The sequence below is a fragment of the Typopeltis vanoorti genome, chromosome 18 (assembly GCF_054136105.1).
Source record: "Typopeltis vanoorti isolate ZY-2024b chromosome 18, IOZ_Tvanoo_1.0, whole genome shotgun sequence".
Lineage (NCBI taxonomy): Eukaryota > Metazoa > Arthropoda > Arachnida > Uropygi > Thelyphonidae > Typopeltis > Typopeltis vanoorti.
In genome coordinates, this window is record NC_143566.1 from 53,678,374 (window position 1) to 53,697,677 (window position 19,304).

At 36.1% G+C, this 19,304-nt stretch overlaps 1 protein-coding gene across 1 annotated transcript in view; it reads right to left on the minus strand.

Annotated features, from left to right (window-relative positions):
- Positions 1 to 19,304, minus strand: part of LOC150096673 (twitchin-like) — a 2,440,784-nt gene that overhangs the window by 879,019 nt on the left and 1,542,461 nt on the right. Inside the window, exon 85 of the mRNA XM_090408679.1 lies at positions 1,828 to 2,015. Coding sequence (XP_090264805.1) covers positions 1,828 to 2,015 — 188 coding nt within the window. The remainder of the gene's footprint in view (positions 1 to 1,827; positions 2,016 to 19,304) is intronic.

The window sequence follows — 19,304 nt, forward strand, 5'->3', positions numbered from 1 at the left end:
TACCATAAAGTGACTGCTTCCTTGGATAGAGGAGAAGGATACACAATGATATACTTGAATTTCACAAAGGCTTTTGATAAAGTACTTCATGATGGATTGGATATCAGATTAGTGCATTGGATTGGAGATGGGCTGTCTGATAGGTATCAACAAGTTGTGTATGGGGGAGTGATGTCGAGGAAAAGGAAAGTCACTAGCAGAGTGCCTCAGGGATCTGTTTTAGGGCCATTAGTGTTTAATTTGTTTGTTAATGATATAGGTGAATATTTGGATGGAGATATTCAGTTGTTTGCAGATGATGCAAAGTTGGGACAAACCATGAACAGTAGTGAGGATGTTGTGACCTTGCAGGAAGACTTGAATAAATTGAGTGATTGGGCAAGGAAATGGGGATGTGAGTTCAATGTTGCAAAATGTAAGGTTTTAAAATTTGGAAAACAAAGATGGGATGCAGAATTTATGCTTGGTGAGAATATATTGTTGGAAGTAGAGGACATAAGAGATCTGGGAGTGATAGTGGATAAGGATCTAAAATTTAGGGGTCACATCGCCAAAATTGTGAAGACAACACAAAGACTTCTGGGAATGATGCGGAGGACACTGACATTTAGAAGTAGGGAGATTCTTGTTCCGTTGTATAAGGCTTTGATTAGGCCACACATGGACTATTGTGCCCAGATTTGGTCACCGGGTTTTCAGAAGGATGAAGAGATGTTGGAAAGGGTCCAAAGGCTGCTCACTAAGGTAATTTCTGACCCCTGGAATGTCAAGTATTAGGAAAGATTGAGGAGATGCAATTTGCAGAGTCTGGTGGAGAGGAGGAAGAGGGGAGATATGATAGAGACCTACAAGTTGGTAAGGGGTTATTATAGGATCAGTGCTGGTGAAATTCTTCAGAAAATAGTGGGAGATCGGGGGAGAACCAGAGGTCATCCCTGGAAACTCTATAAAGTAGGTGTGAGTAGGGGAGTGAGAGGGAGGGTTTTTTTGTGCAGAGTTGTAAATGATTGGAATGCCTTGCCTGAGAGTGTAGTGTCTGCAGGGAGTTTGAATGTGTTCAAAGCACGGTATGATGAATTGTGTGTGCGACAAAAGGACCTCCCAGATGAGTCTTTGACTCCATAAGGTCTTGGGAAATAATAATAATAATAATTACTGCAATTAAGCGAGAACTGGTGGGATATAGTAATGTCAAGAAAAACATCCAACAGAGGTCTTATACCTTGAATCATCAGTTTTTATGGGCAAAAAATCAGACTGGCTACTCTGTGTGCATGAAACAATTGCAGCTAAACAGATGATGGAGTATGAGACTTCCGTAGAGTGCAAATCTGCCACAAACGAATGTTGTTATGTTTGATGCATGTAGCATTGTCAAAATTCACCAATAGCTTCCACAATCTTATTAACATGCATGTAGCAGTCTCATTTGAGTGATACTGAGCATTTTAATGCATAGACAAGATATTAGACCACATAACATGCTCTAAAACAGACTCTATTTTTAGAGCACAGTTAGGAAACAACTTTTTTTATCTAAGCGATAGAGCATGTTCGTTTGCTTCAACATAAAGGAGAATGTTTGAAAAACAGAAGGCTTTGCAAATTATATTTTTTCAATCCATCTTTATACTCCACATTCCAAAGACTGGTTACTACCTTTGTGAATTTTCTCTGGTACATTTCTAACTTATCCTTGTCGCCATAAAAACCAAGTGACAAAATCTGAGCACAACTTTCAATGGCCTTTCACTATGTGCTCCTCTATTGTCACTATATTATGAATAAAATATGAACAAAATAAAATACAACACATAATTAACATACCGTGAAAGTATTATCTGGATGAGGAACTTCATTGATTATATCCCAATCTTTATTTCCCTTGGGTCTTTTTTCTATCAGATAGCCACGGATTTTACTGCCTCCATCATTCAATGGCTTATTCCATGATAATGTCACAGAATTTTTTGTTACTTTATCAACTTTTGGCATATCTGGAGAACCAGGAGGATCTGTAAAGGATAAAGGAAATATACAGCATACATAGTAATTAGTAATTAAACCTTTAGAGTTGTTATTTTTTAAATTGATAATAAACAAAGAGCAAAGAGAAAACAAGAAATATGCCATTTAATCATTATTTCCCCTTGTAATTTTTGTAAATTTATAAGGGAAATAATGTTTACAAGGGAAAAAAGAAAAAAAAAAGGTACTCAAGAATATACAAAAGTATGCATAAAGCTACTTAGTGATAACAGTTTGAGGAATGGGAGAAAAAAAAAAGAAGGAATATTCACATGGTTCATTGACAATATGCTTTAGTTTCATATGGTATAAAAATTATAATGTAATGTCTGTGATGGTTGTACATCACAGACACTCACTATGTACACTACTTAGCATCAAATAAGTCACAATTGTATTCAATTTCTCTTCATACAGTGTCTAACATATCAAGAGATATAGAGACCACCTGCTGATTAACACACTCTGTCAGATGAGCAATTACCTGTACTTTGTGGAGTACATGTTTTTCGCTGAAATCTAGAGAAAAAGAAAAAGAAAAAAAACTAAACCGAGTAAGATCATGTGATCTCAGCAGCAAGGAATACTGCTTAGATCACTTGTTCCTACTCTTCTTCTTCTAATTCTACCCATCGAGTTGTCTGGCACTTGGCATCAAGAAATGAATAGTCATCACAAGACTTGTGCAGAGGACCCCCATTCTGCAGGAATATGAGGTGAACTGAGTTTTTGCTAATTAAAAAAGGAAATACATGTGTAACTATAGTAAGGTTATTTTAATAAAATTAAGCTATTAATATAGAGATATTGTTAGTATCACCTTAGAGAAAAATAAAAAATGAAAATTCAAATACAACACAGAAACTACACGTTGTAAGTGTTTATCTAATTATATGCAATTGCCAGGTTATAAACTGTGATGAAATTTCCATCGTAAATCATGATGAAATAAATTTTTCATTACACTATTAGAATCCTAATTTTAAAAATAAATAAATAAATACACACGTGCGCGCGCGCGCGCGCGCACACACACACACACACACACACACACACACACACACACACACACACACACACACACACACACACAGTTGACACAACACACTGGTTAGAGGTGCCAACAATCCTGTGCATTAGAAACTCCGTGTATAAATTTTGACTCCCCAAAAAACTTAACTACTTATAGCCTTCATGTTGGAGCCTTAATGGATTGTGTACAGCACTCAGAAAGGATTAAAACAGAATTTAATTCTTCCTATATTTCATCTCAGTCAATGAGACATCTTCAGGGATTACAAAAAACTAATGTAACATAAATACAAATAACAAACAATACTAAGCCCAACCACGTGGGTGACACTAAAGTCCTATCTCGGTGGAGTACCTTCTAAGGGCGGTTGTAGGTGGCCTGGAATGTAAAGTGGGACATCTGGTGACAAGTGTTTCCCAAATCCTAGTAAGCTTAATGCAACCATATTTGTTAAGATTTGGTTGATTCCTGAGAGCTGCTGCTGATTCTAAGAATAGTCTCTCTCTTTTGAATTTGCTGTGGTGCAGCAAATTCAATATTAGTAGTGCATGAAAATATTAGTAGTGGTGGTTGGTGGTAGATGCCGTTGGTATGGATCAGGGTTACTCAAACTTTTTCTACGACGGAACACTTCACAAATCCTGAAATGTTCACGGAACACCTTGGTTATTATGTGATGTATTAATTAATTGGTAATTTAGCTTATTTTATTGTTAATTAATAATCGATAATTAATTAATAATTAATTAAACATCAATTAAACCATCATTAAATTGATTTGTGCTGATTTTCATTGACATATCCCATTCTGATCACCAAAAATTTATAATATTATTATAAGTACTTATGAGTGAATGCAGACTTTTTATCCTGTGTGCTGGTTTTGTAGGTTAGGTAAATATAAATAAAATAAATGAGTAAATCTAAGCGTTAAGAAAAAAACAATCATTTATTGTCAAATGATAATTAGTAAAAACAGAACACATAAAAATAGTAAAACATATTGCAAATTAAGTTCTTAATGACTCCGATGTTTTGGGGTCTTTGAATTACAAATTTTTTTGATATCAAGCACAATATTAGAAAGTTGAATTCTCATATTTGGTGTAGCGTTGAATCTGTTCCTGGACTTTGATTTGGTTGCAGCATAATATGAAAATCCTGCCTCATATAAATATGTTGTTGTAAAAGGAAGTAAAACAAGAATAGCTAGTTTTGACACGCTTGTCCAGAAATCATTTATTGGCAGTTCCTTGTATTTTTTTTAAAAATCAGAGTCACTAATTAAGTCAATTAGATTTTCATAGTCACTTGCGCTGAAGCCTGCTGGTTTAGCTGTCACTGTAAATGGATTCAGAACCCAGGAATTGTCCTCACTGGATTTTGGAAAATATTGCAACAGGGTTGATTGCAAGTCATGCAAGTGTTCTAAAATTACGTTAGATACTTCTTCATATACTTTAGAATTCATTTCAGTCAAAAATTCATGCAAGGTGGGAAAACAATCAAAATTATTCTGTTCAACTGTAGAAATCCAGAATTGCAACGTCCTATCAAAAGATGCAATTTTATCTCTTGTATTAAAAATTATAATATTCTTTCCTTGTAATGATAAGTTAATTTCATTGCACTTTGTAAAAATATCTGCCAGATACGCAAGACTCATCAACCATGAAGAATTTCTTAATAATTCAATAAAATTTTGTCCTAAATTATGTGACATCAAGAAGACCATTAACTCACTACGAAGCTGTTCCTCTGGATAGCCATCTCACTTCAGTATGTAATAAAAGTGTGTTATGTGCACTACCCATTTCATTGCACAAAATTTTAAATAATCTGGATTGAAGTGGTTATAGTTGATCATTTTTACGGCTTCATCCAAAATAGTTTTTAAATATGTAGGAATTCTTTTTATTACTATTGCTTGTCTGTGCAAAACACAATGACTTTTGGTGGCTCTTGTAGCTACTTGCAGGATATGTGTTACAACTCCCTTCATCTTTCCTACCATTGCTTGAGCACAATCTGTACAAATATCAATACACTTCTCCCAACTGATTTCCTGTTTTGTAATATAATTATTAATACAGTTGAATATATCTTCTCCGGTAGTTTTTTCTTGTAGATATTCACACATTTCTTCAATACTTTTATCAAATATGTAATGAACAAACACTAGTAATACAGCGAGTCCTGCGACATCTGTAGATTCATCCATTTGGAATGAATATTCACTGCAGTCTAAGTCGATGAATTAGCTCTTTTTCTATGTCAGCTGAAAGATCTTTGATGCGGCGTGAAACAGTATCATTTGATAATTGTACTGCATCTATTTTTTTAGCAACCTGCTCATTTAACATGCATGATACAATGTCTTTCACACAAGGCTTAATGAGCGTCTCACCAATTGTATGCACTTCACCATGAAGTGCAATGTGGTAACTCACACAAAAAGACGCCTCTGTTGCATTTTCAGTTGAAGCAATTGTAGCCATTTGAAGTTTAGATTTTTCTAGCGAGTCAGTCATCTCTTAAAAAAATGTATATCTTTTCCTTTGTAATCAGTGTGTTTCGTTTCGAAGTGCCTACGAAATTTAGCTGGAGCCAAAGAACTGTTTACTAGTATTTTATTACATAAAACATCAGGAGCATGTGTATTGCCAATACACATAAATCCATAGTTTAAATAACTTTCATGGTACTTCCATTTTGGTCTGTTCTTAGATGACTCTTGTTCTTTAATATTAGCTTTTGAAGAAACCACCTTTTGCAATTCCATATCTTCTCCAATCATACGAGTAGATGTGTCAGCAGAAGTACTTGCTCCTCCTTGTGTTAAAGTTCCTGTCTTTAAACAAGAATCCATGGGTATTTTTTCAATAATATTCAAATTCCAATATTTGTCAGAGCTATAATAAAAAAAAATAGAATTGTGTTGTAAAGGGAACTTTAGTATGAAAAACAATAAGATTATAAATAAGAAATGTCGAATAATATAAAAGTAAATGAATAATGCAAAATAGTAAAAAAAGACTGCAACACACAAAAGTAACTACGAATTGTCACAATACTTGTAAGAAAGTACTCGTATCATAAAGAAACCGTATCAAATAATGTAAAAGCAATTGTAATAAGAATGATTTGATAAAATGTTCAGTAACAAAAATTAAACAGTTCAAAATAAATCAGATATTAATTATAAAATTAGTTAAAAGAGTAAGAAGAATTCTTTTTTTAAAAGTCGCCTCACCTACTCCCTATATATGGGAATAAAAAGACATTAGCTGATTTTTTTTTTTTTCCGAGGGCCCGGGCCAAACAAATTTACTCATAAATACCTTTCCAAATTTTTTTAATGTTCGTACATTAACATAAGTATTAATAATTAATTATAGCATAATCATAAAGAGTATTAGTACACTTATGTATACGGTGTGGCATGTTGACAAATATAAATTACATATTAATTAGTTATCAATCACTGGACTAATGAAATGTTGTAGCATGTCGTGGTTTCTTCAGGCAAACATCATTAAATTAATTTGTGCTGATTTTCATTGACATATCCCATTCTGATCACCAAATATATCTATAATATTATTATAAGTACTTATGAGTAAATGCAGACTGTTTCTACTGTGTGCTGGTAGTATTCCTCTCCTTTTGTACATCCTGGAGATCTTTGTAGGCTTGAGGTGGATGACTCACTATCTGTTCCGTCACAAACACCTTCAATAAGAGATTTCTTAATACCAAAATTAAACAAAGTGCCTTGTCTCTTATTCATATTAATTTTAACTCTGTATTCCTATTACTTTTAAAAAATCACGGCACTCCGGTTTCAGAACAAGCACTAACACACTGCAATACAAACTTGCAAAGAAAGTATTCAGTAGTAATAGATTTGAAAACCGGATACAGACTACCTTGATCTTCAATTTCAGTGGAAAAATTTTCTTTATACTTCCTTGCTGATTGGTCACTGATATTTGCAACGCAGATGTTATTTCGTTCAGTTTTGAGAACACGCTGCCGATTGTTGTAATCAGCTTGCAGGCAATTTTTATGATCGGTCATAAACAGCGGTATTCTCTTTCCCAATTGTTGAAAGATTTCGATGTGTGAAAATTAACGATAATTCATGAATACTTCCATGTTTAAAAATATGCTGCTTGGTCACTGACATTTGCTACACAGATGTCATTTCCTTCAGTTTTGAGAACAGAAGATATGATACCAATTGTTGTAATGGCTTGCAGGCAATTTTTATGACCCGTCATAAACAGCAGCATTCCCTCTCCCAAATGTTGAAAGGTTTCGATGTGTGAAAATTAACAATACACAGATCTGGGTCTGAGCTTTTCGACATATTCACGAATATTATTCTCCTCAGAATATTTTACTATAAAATATTTATTCATGAAAAATGCTTAGAAAACTAAAATGACAAATTTCAGAAATTCTCATGGAACACTAGTGTTCTGCAGAACACAGTTTGAGAAACCCTGGTATAGATGAAAGTAGTTGCAGTTCGTGGAGTGGTGGAGACGGAGAGTTGTAGAGTAGGTGCCTCCCTCGATGAAGTCTTTGGACTCCCTGGAGGTGTTACACAATAATAATAATGTACGGTCCATATGTGTTTGTGTACGTAAGTTTTGATAAATTTTAACTTTTTTTTTTGCAAAAGATTTGTGTCTATTTTACAGTAGTAAATGATAAAATAGACTATTATCTACATATATTTTATGCATTCGACCTAACTTTTTAAAATTTTTTGATATTTCTAGACTATGCGGTTCATCTGCAAGTTTTTTCAAATTGCCACAAATCTCAAAAAATTTTCCATTATATTTATTGAAAAATATCTGCATATAAGTGATAATATAAGGGTCATATATATATATTAAGGATATACTTCATAGAGAGATAAACTTTTTGGAATAAGAAATAATTAAGCAAGAAAGACAAAGCTAAGCTATTTATGGCAATACTCTTAACTTTTCTGAAAAAATCATGATGCTCCTAAAATATTTCGAGTAGAAAAGAAACAAAAATTCACTTAAAAAAAAAAAAATATATATATATATATATTATTATTATTATTATATGGTATATCCATGGAGTCTACAGACTCACTGTGGGAGACCCAAACTAACTATTATACACACAAAACCTACCATACCTCTCCTAGAACTCATTCACTGTCAGAGAACTCACAAATGATTCTGGCAATACATCCCACTCATTCACCACTCTCCACACAAAACATCTAGTTGGCATCTAGTTAGTTTTCCTAACCACATTCTTACTCAACTTTCACAGATGATCCCTAGTTCTCTGAGTATTTGTGATATATTGAAAATTTTGCATCGGTTTTATAAAAATCTTGGAATATTTTAAAAGTCTCTATTGTGTTTCCTCTTTTCTGCATAAAAACTAAACTAAATTTTGTAACCTACACAGCTTCAATCTATCCTCATAGGGTGAATTCCACATCTGTCACCAACTTAGTCACTTGTCTCTGAATATATTCTCTACCACCTACTGGTTTCCAAGAAACCCAAGTGACCAAATCTATGTATAGCAGTCAGTAGCCAAGATGTGGCTGAAAGAGGTATAACTTCCCTATCTCTACTTGTTATCATGTTTTTCAACATCTCAAAGTATATGTTGAGCCATTTTTCCAACTTTTGCAATATGCCCTCTGAACTCCAACTCTTTGTCCATCATCATCCCCAAGATAGCTAGGCTTATCAGTTTTCTGCCATCCAGCACTATCATTGTGGTATGCCATATGAAACATTTTCAACATGAACTGCATAACTTTACATTTTTGAACATTAAATGAACAATCATTATTCTTTGCCAACAATGCCAGTTTATTGAGCGCCCCCCCCTCCCTCTCATCCATGCTACAGGCTTCATATTCATTCCCATTTGCTACAACTTTTGTAATAGTTTTCCATGTGGTATTCTGTCAAATGCCTTTGAAAGTCCAGCAGTATTATGATGTAGCCATTTCCTTTATCAACTTCTGCTGTTACTTTATTATAAAGTGTGAATAAACTACAAAGCCATTGCTACCCAATACAGAGTATTGCATCTCTATCCACCCACTGTTGGATTTTACTTTTAACTAACTTTTCCAATCCTTTAACAACCACTCCTGATATATTAACTGGTCTGTAGTTTGCTACCTCTGTCTTAGAGACACTTTTATGCAATGAAACTATTTTACACTCTTTCCACTCCCTTGGAATCTTGCCAAAAGCTGAGAATTAGATTGAACAACTGCATCAAAGGCAATGCCAATTGTCGTGCACATTCACTTAGTACACTGGCTGGCATGCCATGCAGTGCTATTGTTTTGTTCACAATGAGGTTGATATTTTTCAATATGCTGAAAGCCTCCTGTTCATCTACCCCAGTTTTGATATTCAACTCTCTGTCACATCAGCAACTGCAAAATTTCCAGCAGTGTGATACACCTTTGCAAAGTGATCACTCAGCAACTTGAGTTGCTGAGTGATCATAATAAAAAATATTTTTTGGATTTACTTTGACCTGCTCAGCTAATTTTCTTTCATAATCTGGTTTGGCCTTTATTACCATACTAGTCACCCTTCTTAATTGCTTTGTACTGCTCAAGAGCATGCTGATTACCTTTTCTTTATATTCTCTTCACAGTTTAATATAAGACCTTTCTTGACAGATAATTTTACATGGTTAGCAATTTCCTAGAACAAGACTACATTGTTACTTACCCCCAAGTGAAGGAAAGAGTGTGTACCTTGGTTATGGACATATCTTCTGATGCTATTACCAGATCCAATACTCTCAAATCCCTGGTACCCTCTATGAAATGTTATTTCAGGTAATTATTATTATTATTACAGGTAACTTCAAGGAGTCTGTAGACTCATTGAGGGAAACCCCAAATATCATCTCAAGAACTGTCTAACATTTTTGCAGTATCTATCATACTTTGCTTTCAACTCATTCACAATCATGGCACTAACATCAGACTCTGGCAACCTATTCATTCACTACTCTCCAAGCAAAACCCTAGTTCTAACACCCTTTCTAACTACACTGTTACAGTCTGTTGTGGCTACCATGCCTATGAATGAGTTCTGAGCAAAGAACTCTGTTGAATAGTTTTTGAGATGATATTTAGGGTTTCCCTCAATGAGTTTCCATGGATGGTCTCTAGTTCTCACACTAAAACACCTGTTCTGAAAAACTTCCTCTGAATTAATCTTGTAAAAACCCTCAGTATTTGTATATCTCAATCATATCACCCCTTTTCCGCCTATCAACCAGTTTCTGTAACCCACAAATTTTCAACCTGTTCTCATAAGGTTCATTCCATACACCTGCTACCAATTTGGTCACTCTGGATCCTCTCCACCTCATCACCAAGAAACCCTGACACCCAGATCTGCATGCAGTAGTCAAGATGGGGTCTTATCAAGGCTTGATAGAGAGTAACAAAAATCTGTTTGTCTGTCTGCTTGTCAAAGTATTCTTCAGTAACCAAATGAGCTGCTTTAACCACTTTTATTATGTGTCCTCCTCCCCTCCAAACTTTAACTCCACATCCACAAACACTCCCAAGGCTCTGGCTTCATCAATTTTCTGGAGTGCAGTTCCACCAATCTGGTATACAGCTGGTAATCTTTTCACCCCAAAATGCATAACCTTACACTCTCCCATATTAAACTGATATCTATTCTCCTTTTCCCAGTCTGCCAATCTATGCCAATCATCCTGCAAAATTTTAACATCATCTGTATTAACTATTGCTCTATCCAACTTTGCATCAACACCAAATAACTGAACAGTTATTCTCAGATCCTTTCCTATATCGTTAATGAACAAATTAAATAGTAGTTCAAGAACAGAACCCTGTGCCACAGCCTAGTCACAGGTCTTCTTTTTTCCTCTACTCCTAAATACACTAGTTATTTCTCCTTCAATCACCCTTCTATCCATCTCCATGTACTGCAGTTTACTGATTAGAATTCCATGTCGCATCCTGTCAAAGTTACTGAGGCATGACCTACCTTTGCAAAACCACCCACAGAGTATCCTATTTCCATCAATCCACTCCTGTATTTTGCTCTTGAGCAACTTCTCCAATATACTCTTTGATAACAACTGCTGATATGCATCTGGATAGGTAATTTGCTATATCAGTGTTGGAACCTCTTTTATGCAATGGAACTGTTTTCCACTTTTTCCACCCCCCTCGAGACTAACCCAGAGCTGAGACTTAGATTAAACAATATGGTCAAGGGCAGTGACAATTCCCATCTACATCTTCCTGTGAACCCCCTAGTCTGTAGCAGCAACCAACTATATATTTTGTCTGATTCGACTCTATTTCACACCAGATACTTCAAATGTACCATATACCCCAGACCCAATAATCTTCTTTAACTTCTAATTTTGTTTGTTGTAATTCTTCAACTATTATCAACAATACCCCACCTCCTGTCCCATTCCTTCTATCTCTCTGAAAATTCAATACCTTTACATTCTATTCCTGTAACTATATAATTTTTTGTCAACTAGGTCTCACTGATGCCTATAATTTTTGCCAATTCGAGCTGACCAATGCCAAAGCTCTTATTCCTGATACTTCTGGCATTCTTGTAGATGCATTTCAACATCATCTTGTATCCACAATTATCCTTGTGTAATATCATTATTATTAACCCATTCAAATCGGAAATCGGAAACCTGTGAAGTGCTATTCAGTACTGCATGATCATTTCTGTATACATGCTCATTTATAACAAGGGTGGCCAGACACATGCTTGATTGCATCCTCCCTAATATATCTAGTTTCCCTGGTTATGAACTTCCAAACTTTCACTAAATAACACTTTCTCAAAACATCTGACTCCAAAAACATTTCAATGTTGTCCGTCAGGTATATATATAAGTCCTTAAGTCCATCCAATTCATTCCATACATCAAGAAACTGCACACCATTCCTACTACAGAATTTTCTCATTGACTCATTAGCAATCACAGCTCTTCTTCTCAACTTTGTTCTATCATAACAAGGCAGCAGACTCACAAAAAAAAAAAAAAAACTTTACGTCGATTACTGTCTGAGCCATGCACAGGAGTTCCATTGGTTTTCAACATTTAAAGAGGGGAGGGAGTTCCTGGAGGATGAACCATGCTGTGGATGGCCAGTTTCTGCATGTACAAATGAAAATGTGGTGAAAGCAAGGAATATTGTTGTCCATGACAGGTGAATAATCCCTAGGCTACTCACTGTACAGCCTGATGTTCCACAGAAATCAGTTGTTCGACGACAACAACAATTGGTTTCTGTTGCACGAGAACATGCGTCTGCATTGCATGTGAGGCAGTTTCTGGCTTCAAAGTCTATCTGTGGGATTGAACATCCCCCCCCCCACCATTTGCAGATTTGGCTCTTGCAGACCGTTTTCCTCTTCCCAAAGATGAAGTGTGCCTTGAAATGGGAACACTTCAGTGAAACTGAGAACATCCAACAGTGTAATCAACACTGTTGGATGTTCTGAAGAATTCTCTCTGTAATAAGATAAGAGGTAGCCTAGATATTTGAATGTATTAACCTGTTCCATAATATCATCACTGATGCAAAATTTGCTTCTAATTTTGTATATTATATGCATATTGTATGTTTTTGCTATTTCATTTAATGAAAAGGCTGCTCACTGTAGTGAATCTTCGTTATCTTCAATTAGAACGTGACTGTTGGCAAATAAAATTGTATCAATGTTGGTATAATCATTTATGTGAATGCCAGAACTGGTTGTTTCCCTCCATTCTCTAATAATGTTATTAATATAGACATTAAAGAGGAGTGGTGACAGACTATATCCTTATCAGACACCTCTATTTAAGTTCTATGATTCAGATTTCTGTGCAGCTATCTTTATTTTAATTTGATTATTGTTATATATCTTGAAAATTGCTTTAATTAATTGGTTAGGAATATTGTCATATTGTTAAAATTTCCAGTAGCTTATTTCAACTGACTTTATCAGAAATCTGTTTTTTTATAATCAATGAATAATATATTGGTCTCTAAATTAAGCTCTCTTCTTTTTTCTATCAGGAGCTTAATAGTGAAAATGACGTCAGTGCAGGATCTGCCTTTATGGAAATCATTTTGTTCCTCTCCAAAAATATTTTCATAATATTTGGTTCATCTAGTCTTTAAGAGACTTGAATATAGTTTATATCCAGTGTTTAAAAGGCTAATGGCTCTATAGTTTAAAGATTCATAAATATACACTTTTTTGAAGATCAAGACGATCATAGCATTTTGCCATTTTCTGGTGGTCAATTAAGGATCTTATTCATGAATTTAGTAGTTTGTATCTGAAGTTGTCTCCAGAGCATTTGAAAAATTTCATATTATTATTATTATTATTATTCAGGCCTCCATGAAGTCAAAAGATTCATCGTGGAAAGTCCTTTCTAAGAAACATAAGTCTATCAAGACTCATCGAGGGAAGTCCCTCCTAGGAAACACAGTCTATCATACCACTCCTTAAATGCATTGACCGTTCTCACTCTCAACACTCCATCAGGCAATGCATTCCATGGTTCAACTACCCTCCATGCAAAGAAACCACTCCTCACCCTTTTTCTCACAGTTTCCTTTCGTAACTTCCAGGGATGGGCCCTTTGTCATGACTCCTTCCCACTGTTCAACCAAGTGAAAGCACTCCCTAGTGTCAATGTCAACCCTGTAACCACCTCTCAACAGTTTAAAAGTCTCAATCATATCACCCCTCCTTCCTCTATCCACCAAACTCTGCAGTCCACACTCCCTCAGCTGATCCTCATAACTAACATTGTACAGTCCCGACACCATCTTTGTTATCCACCTTTGTACCCTTTCCACAGTTAATTTATCCCCTTCAAATCCTGGGGACCAGATCTGAGAACAATAGTCTAAGTGTGGTCTGATGAGGGCCATATACAACGGAATGATAACTCTTTTATCTCTGCAGATCAGCTTCCTTCTTAGTATTGCAGCAATCCTCTGTGTTACCTTCACCACCCATGCAATATATCCGCTAAATTTCAGGTCTCTATCAATCATCAAACCCAGATATCTCATCTCTCCTACTTTCTGCAGTTTAACTTCTCCCACAGAGTATGCAGCGTCCCATCGATGTGTCCCAAACCTGAAGACCTTACATTTTGCTGCATTAAACTGAAACTCCCCATTCATTTGCCCATCTATCTAGCTTACTCAAATCCTCTTGCAGGGCTACCGCATCTGCACTATTACTAATAATCCTTCACAGCTTTGCATCATCTGCAAACACCTGAATATCCCCTTGCAATCCACTTACAATGTCATTGATATAAAGGTTGCACAATATAGGTCCCAGTACTGAGTCCTGTGGGACCACAATTGTAACCCTCTGCCTCCTTGAAACTGCCCCACCATACACAACTCTCTGATACCTATCAGATAGCCAATCCTGAATCCAGTTGACTAATCTGGCATCCAGACCCATGTGCTGCAACTTAAATGTTAGCTTATCATGTGGCACCCTGTCAAATGTCTTCGCTAAGTCTAAGGAAATGGCAGCATATGCCTTTCCCTCATCTAATGCTCTTGTAACTTTATTATAAAAGGCTAGCATATTGCTAAAACAAGAGTGCTCTTTCACAAATCCATGTTGACTCTCACAGATAACATTACCTTAATCATCTGCCAAATGTTTTATACTGTCCCTCATTACTTTCTCCAAGATCTTAACAACTACTGATGACACATAACCTGGCCTATAATTAGACACTTCCAGTCTGCTACCACCCTTATGCAATGGCACTATCTCACCTTCCTTCCAACATGGGCACCTTTCTCACAGCCAGACTTTAATTGAAAAGCCAGGTCAAAGGCACTATCAGTTCCCTAGCACATTCTCTCAAAACTCTTGGTGAAATACCATCCAATCCCACAGCTTTTTCCTGACATCCAGAGTACTCAGTATTTGAAACACACTCTACTCCTATACTTCTAAACCTCGAACCTGCCCTATCCCTCTAGTATTAAAACTGACTCCTCCGGGATGAAATACTCCAATAAAGTGTTCATTGAACAAATCCACTATGTCCTCTGCATCAGTCACTCTATTGCCAATTTTATCCCACAATATCATTCTTTCACAGTCATTTCTCTTCCTACTGGCAACTTAGCTAAAAAATTCCCTAGGATTTTCTTTGGATCTTTGGATGCTTTTATATTCTTTGTTTTGATATAATAATTGTCTCATTACTTAACAAGCACACTATGTATATCGTATCTTTTAGTGTTATGTGATGATCAGCATTCATTTTAGTAAAATTATGGAGACTACAACCATATTAAAAATAATTATTTTAATTTCTTGACATTTCGACCTTCATATCAAGATCATCATCTGGAGTATATATACACAAAGATAAGTTATATTACATTTCTAACAGTAAGCCAAAGTGACAATGATTTGATATAGTTTTTTTTGTCACTAGAGGTCAGGCCAGTAGAATAATGATAGATCAAATCATTGTCACTTTGGCAGAGAGGTGTACAAAGAGAGAAAGCAAGAAGCCAAGAGAGTTGTGGCACAGGCGAAGGCCATGGCATATCAAGATCTGTATGATCAATTAGAAACAAAGGAAGGACAGAGAAAAATTTACCAACTAGCGAAATGTAGAAATAAAGCAGCTAAGGACATCTTACATGTGAGGCAGATCAAAGATGCTGAAGAGTATTATGGAGGGATGTGGACATAAGAAACAGATGGAAAATATACTTTGAGGGACTTCTGAATGAGGAAAATGCAAGGACTCACAGAGGAGATGGGCAGCCTTCTGAGGGGATGGTTCAGAACATCAGTAGAATGGAAGTGACGGAGGCCATGAAGAGGATGAGGAATGGAAAAGCGGTGGGCCCCGACAGAATTCCAGTGGAGGCATGGAAGGCACTGGGGGAAGAGGGAATTGACCTGCTGTGGGACCTGTTCATGAAAGTTTGCCAACAGGAAAATATACCCGAGGAATGGAGGGAGAGTATTCTTGTTCCCATCTACAAGGGTAAAGGGGATGCACAAGTCTGTAAAAATTACAGAGGAATAAAGTTGATGACCCACACAATGAAGATCCTAGAAAGGGTTCTTGATGGTAGATTGAGGGAGGAGGTGGAGATTGCAAAGGAACAATTTGGCTTCATGCCTGGAAGATCAACAACAGATGCTATCTTTGGGTTACGACAGATGATGGAAAAATATCGAGAGAAACAAAGGGAGCTACATCTGGTATTTATTGATCTGGAGAAAGCATACGATAGAGTGCCAAGGCAAGAAGTCTGGAGGTGTCTGAGGGAGAAGAAGGTGCCGGAGAAATATGTCAGGTTGGTGCAGGAAATGTACAGAAATGTGAAGACAAGTGTTCGGACCTGTTTGGGACAGACAGAAAGTTTTCAAGTAACAGTTGGCTTGCATCAAGGGTCAGCATTAAGTCCGTTTCTGTTTAATATTGTGATGGAGGTGGTAACAGAGGAGGTGAGAGAAGATGCACCTTGGACAATGTTGTATGCAGATGACATCTTGCTGTGTGTGGATTCAAGAGAAGAAGCGGAAACTAAACTGGAAAGATGGAGAAAAGTACTGGAAGAGAGAGGTATGAGACTGAGCAGAAGTAAGACAGAGTATATGTGTTGCGCAGTGGGCGGTGGCCAGGAGACAGACCTGGAGCTGGAAGGAAATGTCATCAGGAAGGTGAGAGACTTTAGATACTTAGGTTCGACAGTGGAAGAAGATGGAGGAGGTGAGAAGGAAGTGGGATGCAGGATACAAGCAGGTTGGAGGAACTGGAGGGAGATGGCTGGAGTGTTATGTGATAAGAGGGTGCCGATCAATCTGAAAGGCAAAATTTATAGGACAGTAGTGAGGCCAGCTATGACATATGCTATAGAAACTGTGGCCCTGAGGAAAAATAACATTAGCAGGATGGAAGTAGTAGAGATGAGAATGCTTAGGTGGATGTGCGATGTGACCAGAAAGGATCATCTGAGAAATGACTATGTCAGGGGAACAGTGAAAGTTACGAACTTAGGAGCGAAAATACAGGAGGCAAGGTTGAGATGGTTTGGTCATGTGATGAGGAGGGAGGACGAATATGTGGGAAGAAGGGTCATGCAGATGGATGTGCAAGGAAGGCGGAAGCATGGGCGGCCAAAGAAGAGATGGAGGGAGCTGGTAGAAGAGGACTTGAAGATGAAGAACTTGGATGTGGTGACAGCCCAAGACAGGAAGGTGTGGAGGAGACTCATAATAAACAGTGACCCCACTTAAGTGGGAGAAGCTGCTGAAGAAGAAGAAGAAGAAGAAGAAGTATTTTTTTCATACTGCCGATTGCACGGTTATACTGGAGGCCTATTTTGATTTATTGTGTGTCCATGTTTGCTTTTTTTATACCGTACAGTACGTACTATTTTGTCGGCCTGAATCACAAATATATACGAAAAGAGGAAATTCAAAACGTGCATAATTTGGTTAAAAATATAAATCCAGATGTTGAAATTTCACAAACAGATGTTACGAAATGGATTACAGGTAGAACCGAAAGTGAATTTGAAATGAAATCAGATGCTGAAATTATAAATATGATGCTATAAATGAATTAGAAGGCGAAGATGATGATGAAGAACTCGAAGAAAAAAAAAAGTAAAACATGAAGAGGCAGCTGACAGTTTTAATAAGTGTATAGAATGTGCTAAGCAGAATGATATGGATATGCCATTCTACAAAATTTTGTTACTAATGCAGCTCCGAGAAAAAACATTCGAAAAAAGTTTAGCTTCCAAGAAGCAAAAGAAAAGCAGTTACTTTTCTACAAAGAAATTAAAAAAAAAATTTTTTTTTTAGTTATTTTGTGAGAATTTTTTTGTGTGTTGTGTACAAGAAGGTGATAATTTTTATGCAAATTAAATTACGTACTGAACTATACAATTTTATTAAATCAGAATCCTCAACAATATAGGTACATACAAATTAAATTTTTTACTAAAATAAACTTGTGTGCTGTATTTTTTATTTTTATTTTTTTTTGTTTTACATTGGAGTACAGTAGTTTTTTCTCTCAGTTAATTTATTTACATAATTAAATTGATGTACCATTAGAATCTGATTATTTTTGTCTTAAACGCTAGTTATTGTTGTCTCTTGGGGAAAATTCGCCAATCCGAACGAGCATGGTTTTTATTAGTTCGGATTAGCGAGATACCACTGTATACATATATCATACTTATTATCATTATTATTATTCAGAACCAGTGTTGACTTTATATCATGAGATGCATCACAAGAGGTCCCTCCCTCCCCTTAGACAACACATATACTATAATACCACTCTTTAAACTGGTTGACCATCTACATGTTCACTATCAGGTAATATGTTCCATAGACCAACCACCCTCCAGGTAAAAAAAAGGAACTTCTCATCAACTAAATCGCCATCTCTTTTGGTAACTTCCAGAGATGGCCCTTTTCCCTTGTTCCCTCCCGGTGACAATCCTGTAATTGCCTCTAAACAGTTTAGATCACGTTCTAATCATTCCTTTGACTTCTACCCACCAAAATGTGTATTTGGCATACTCTCAGTATATTTTCATGACAGACATTGTACAGATATGATATAACTTTTGTTATCTGACTCTGTTCTCTTTAAAAATTACTTCATCCTATTAATCTAGATGAATTCTGATCAGGAATTTATAGAATGGAATCACTAATATTTTCTCTACTTTTCAAAGTATTCTTAGATTGTAGAAATACTCTAAGTTACTCTTTGCAATATGTTCCCTAAACTTCAGATTTTATCAACTATCACCCGAAGATCACTTAATTCCTCCACTTCTTCTAGTATAGCTGCACCAATAGCGTATGCATTCTCCCAACAGTAGATCTCAAATCCTCCTGAAAGACCACTGCATTGGAGCTATTACACAACTTTTTGATATTTATCTTCTCTTCCAGCATCATTTTTGATGACACCTAAATTCCTATGAGATTTATCTTTGGATTAGAGATAGATGTTAAAAGCTTTTTCACTTGGTTATTCTATAAATTAAAGATGCCTAAAGATTAAAGGATGAAACCAAGAAATTATATTCTTGGTTTCATCCATCTCTGGAAGTTTGTGTGTGAAGTAACTTGACAACTGATAC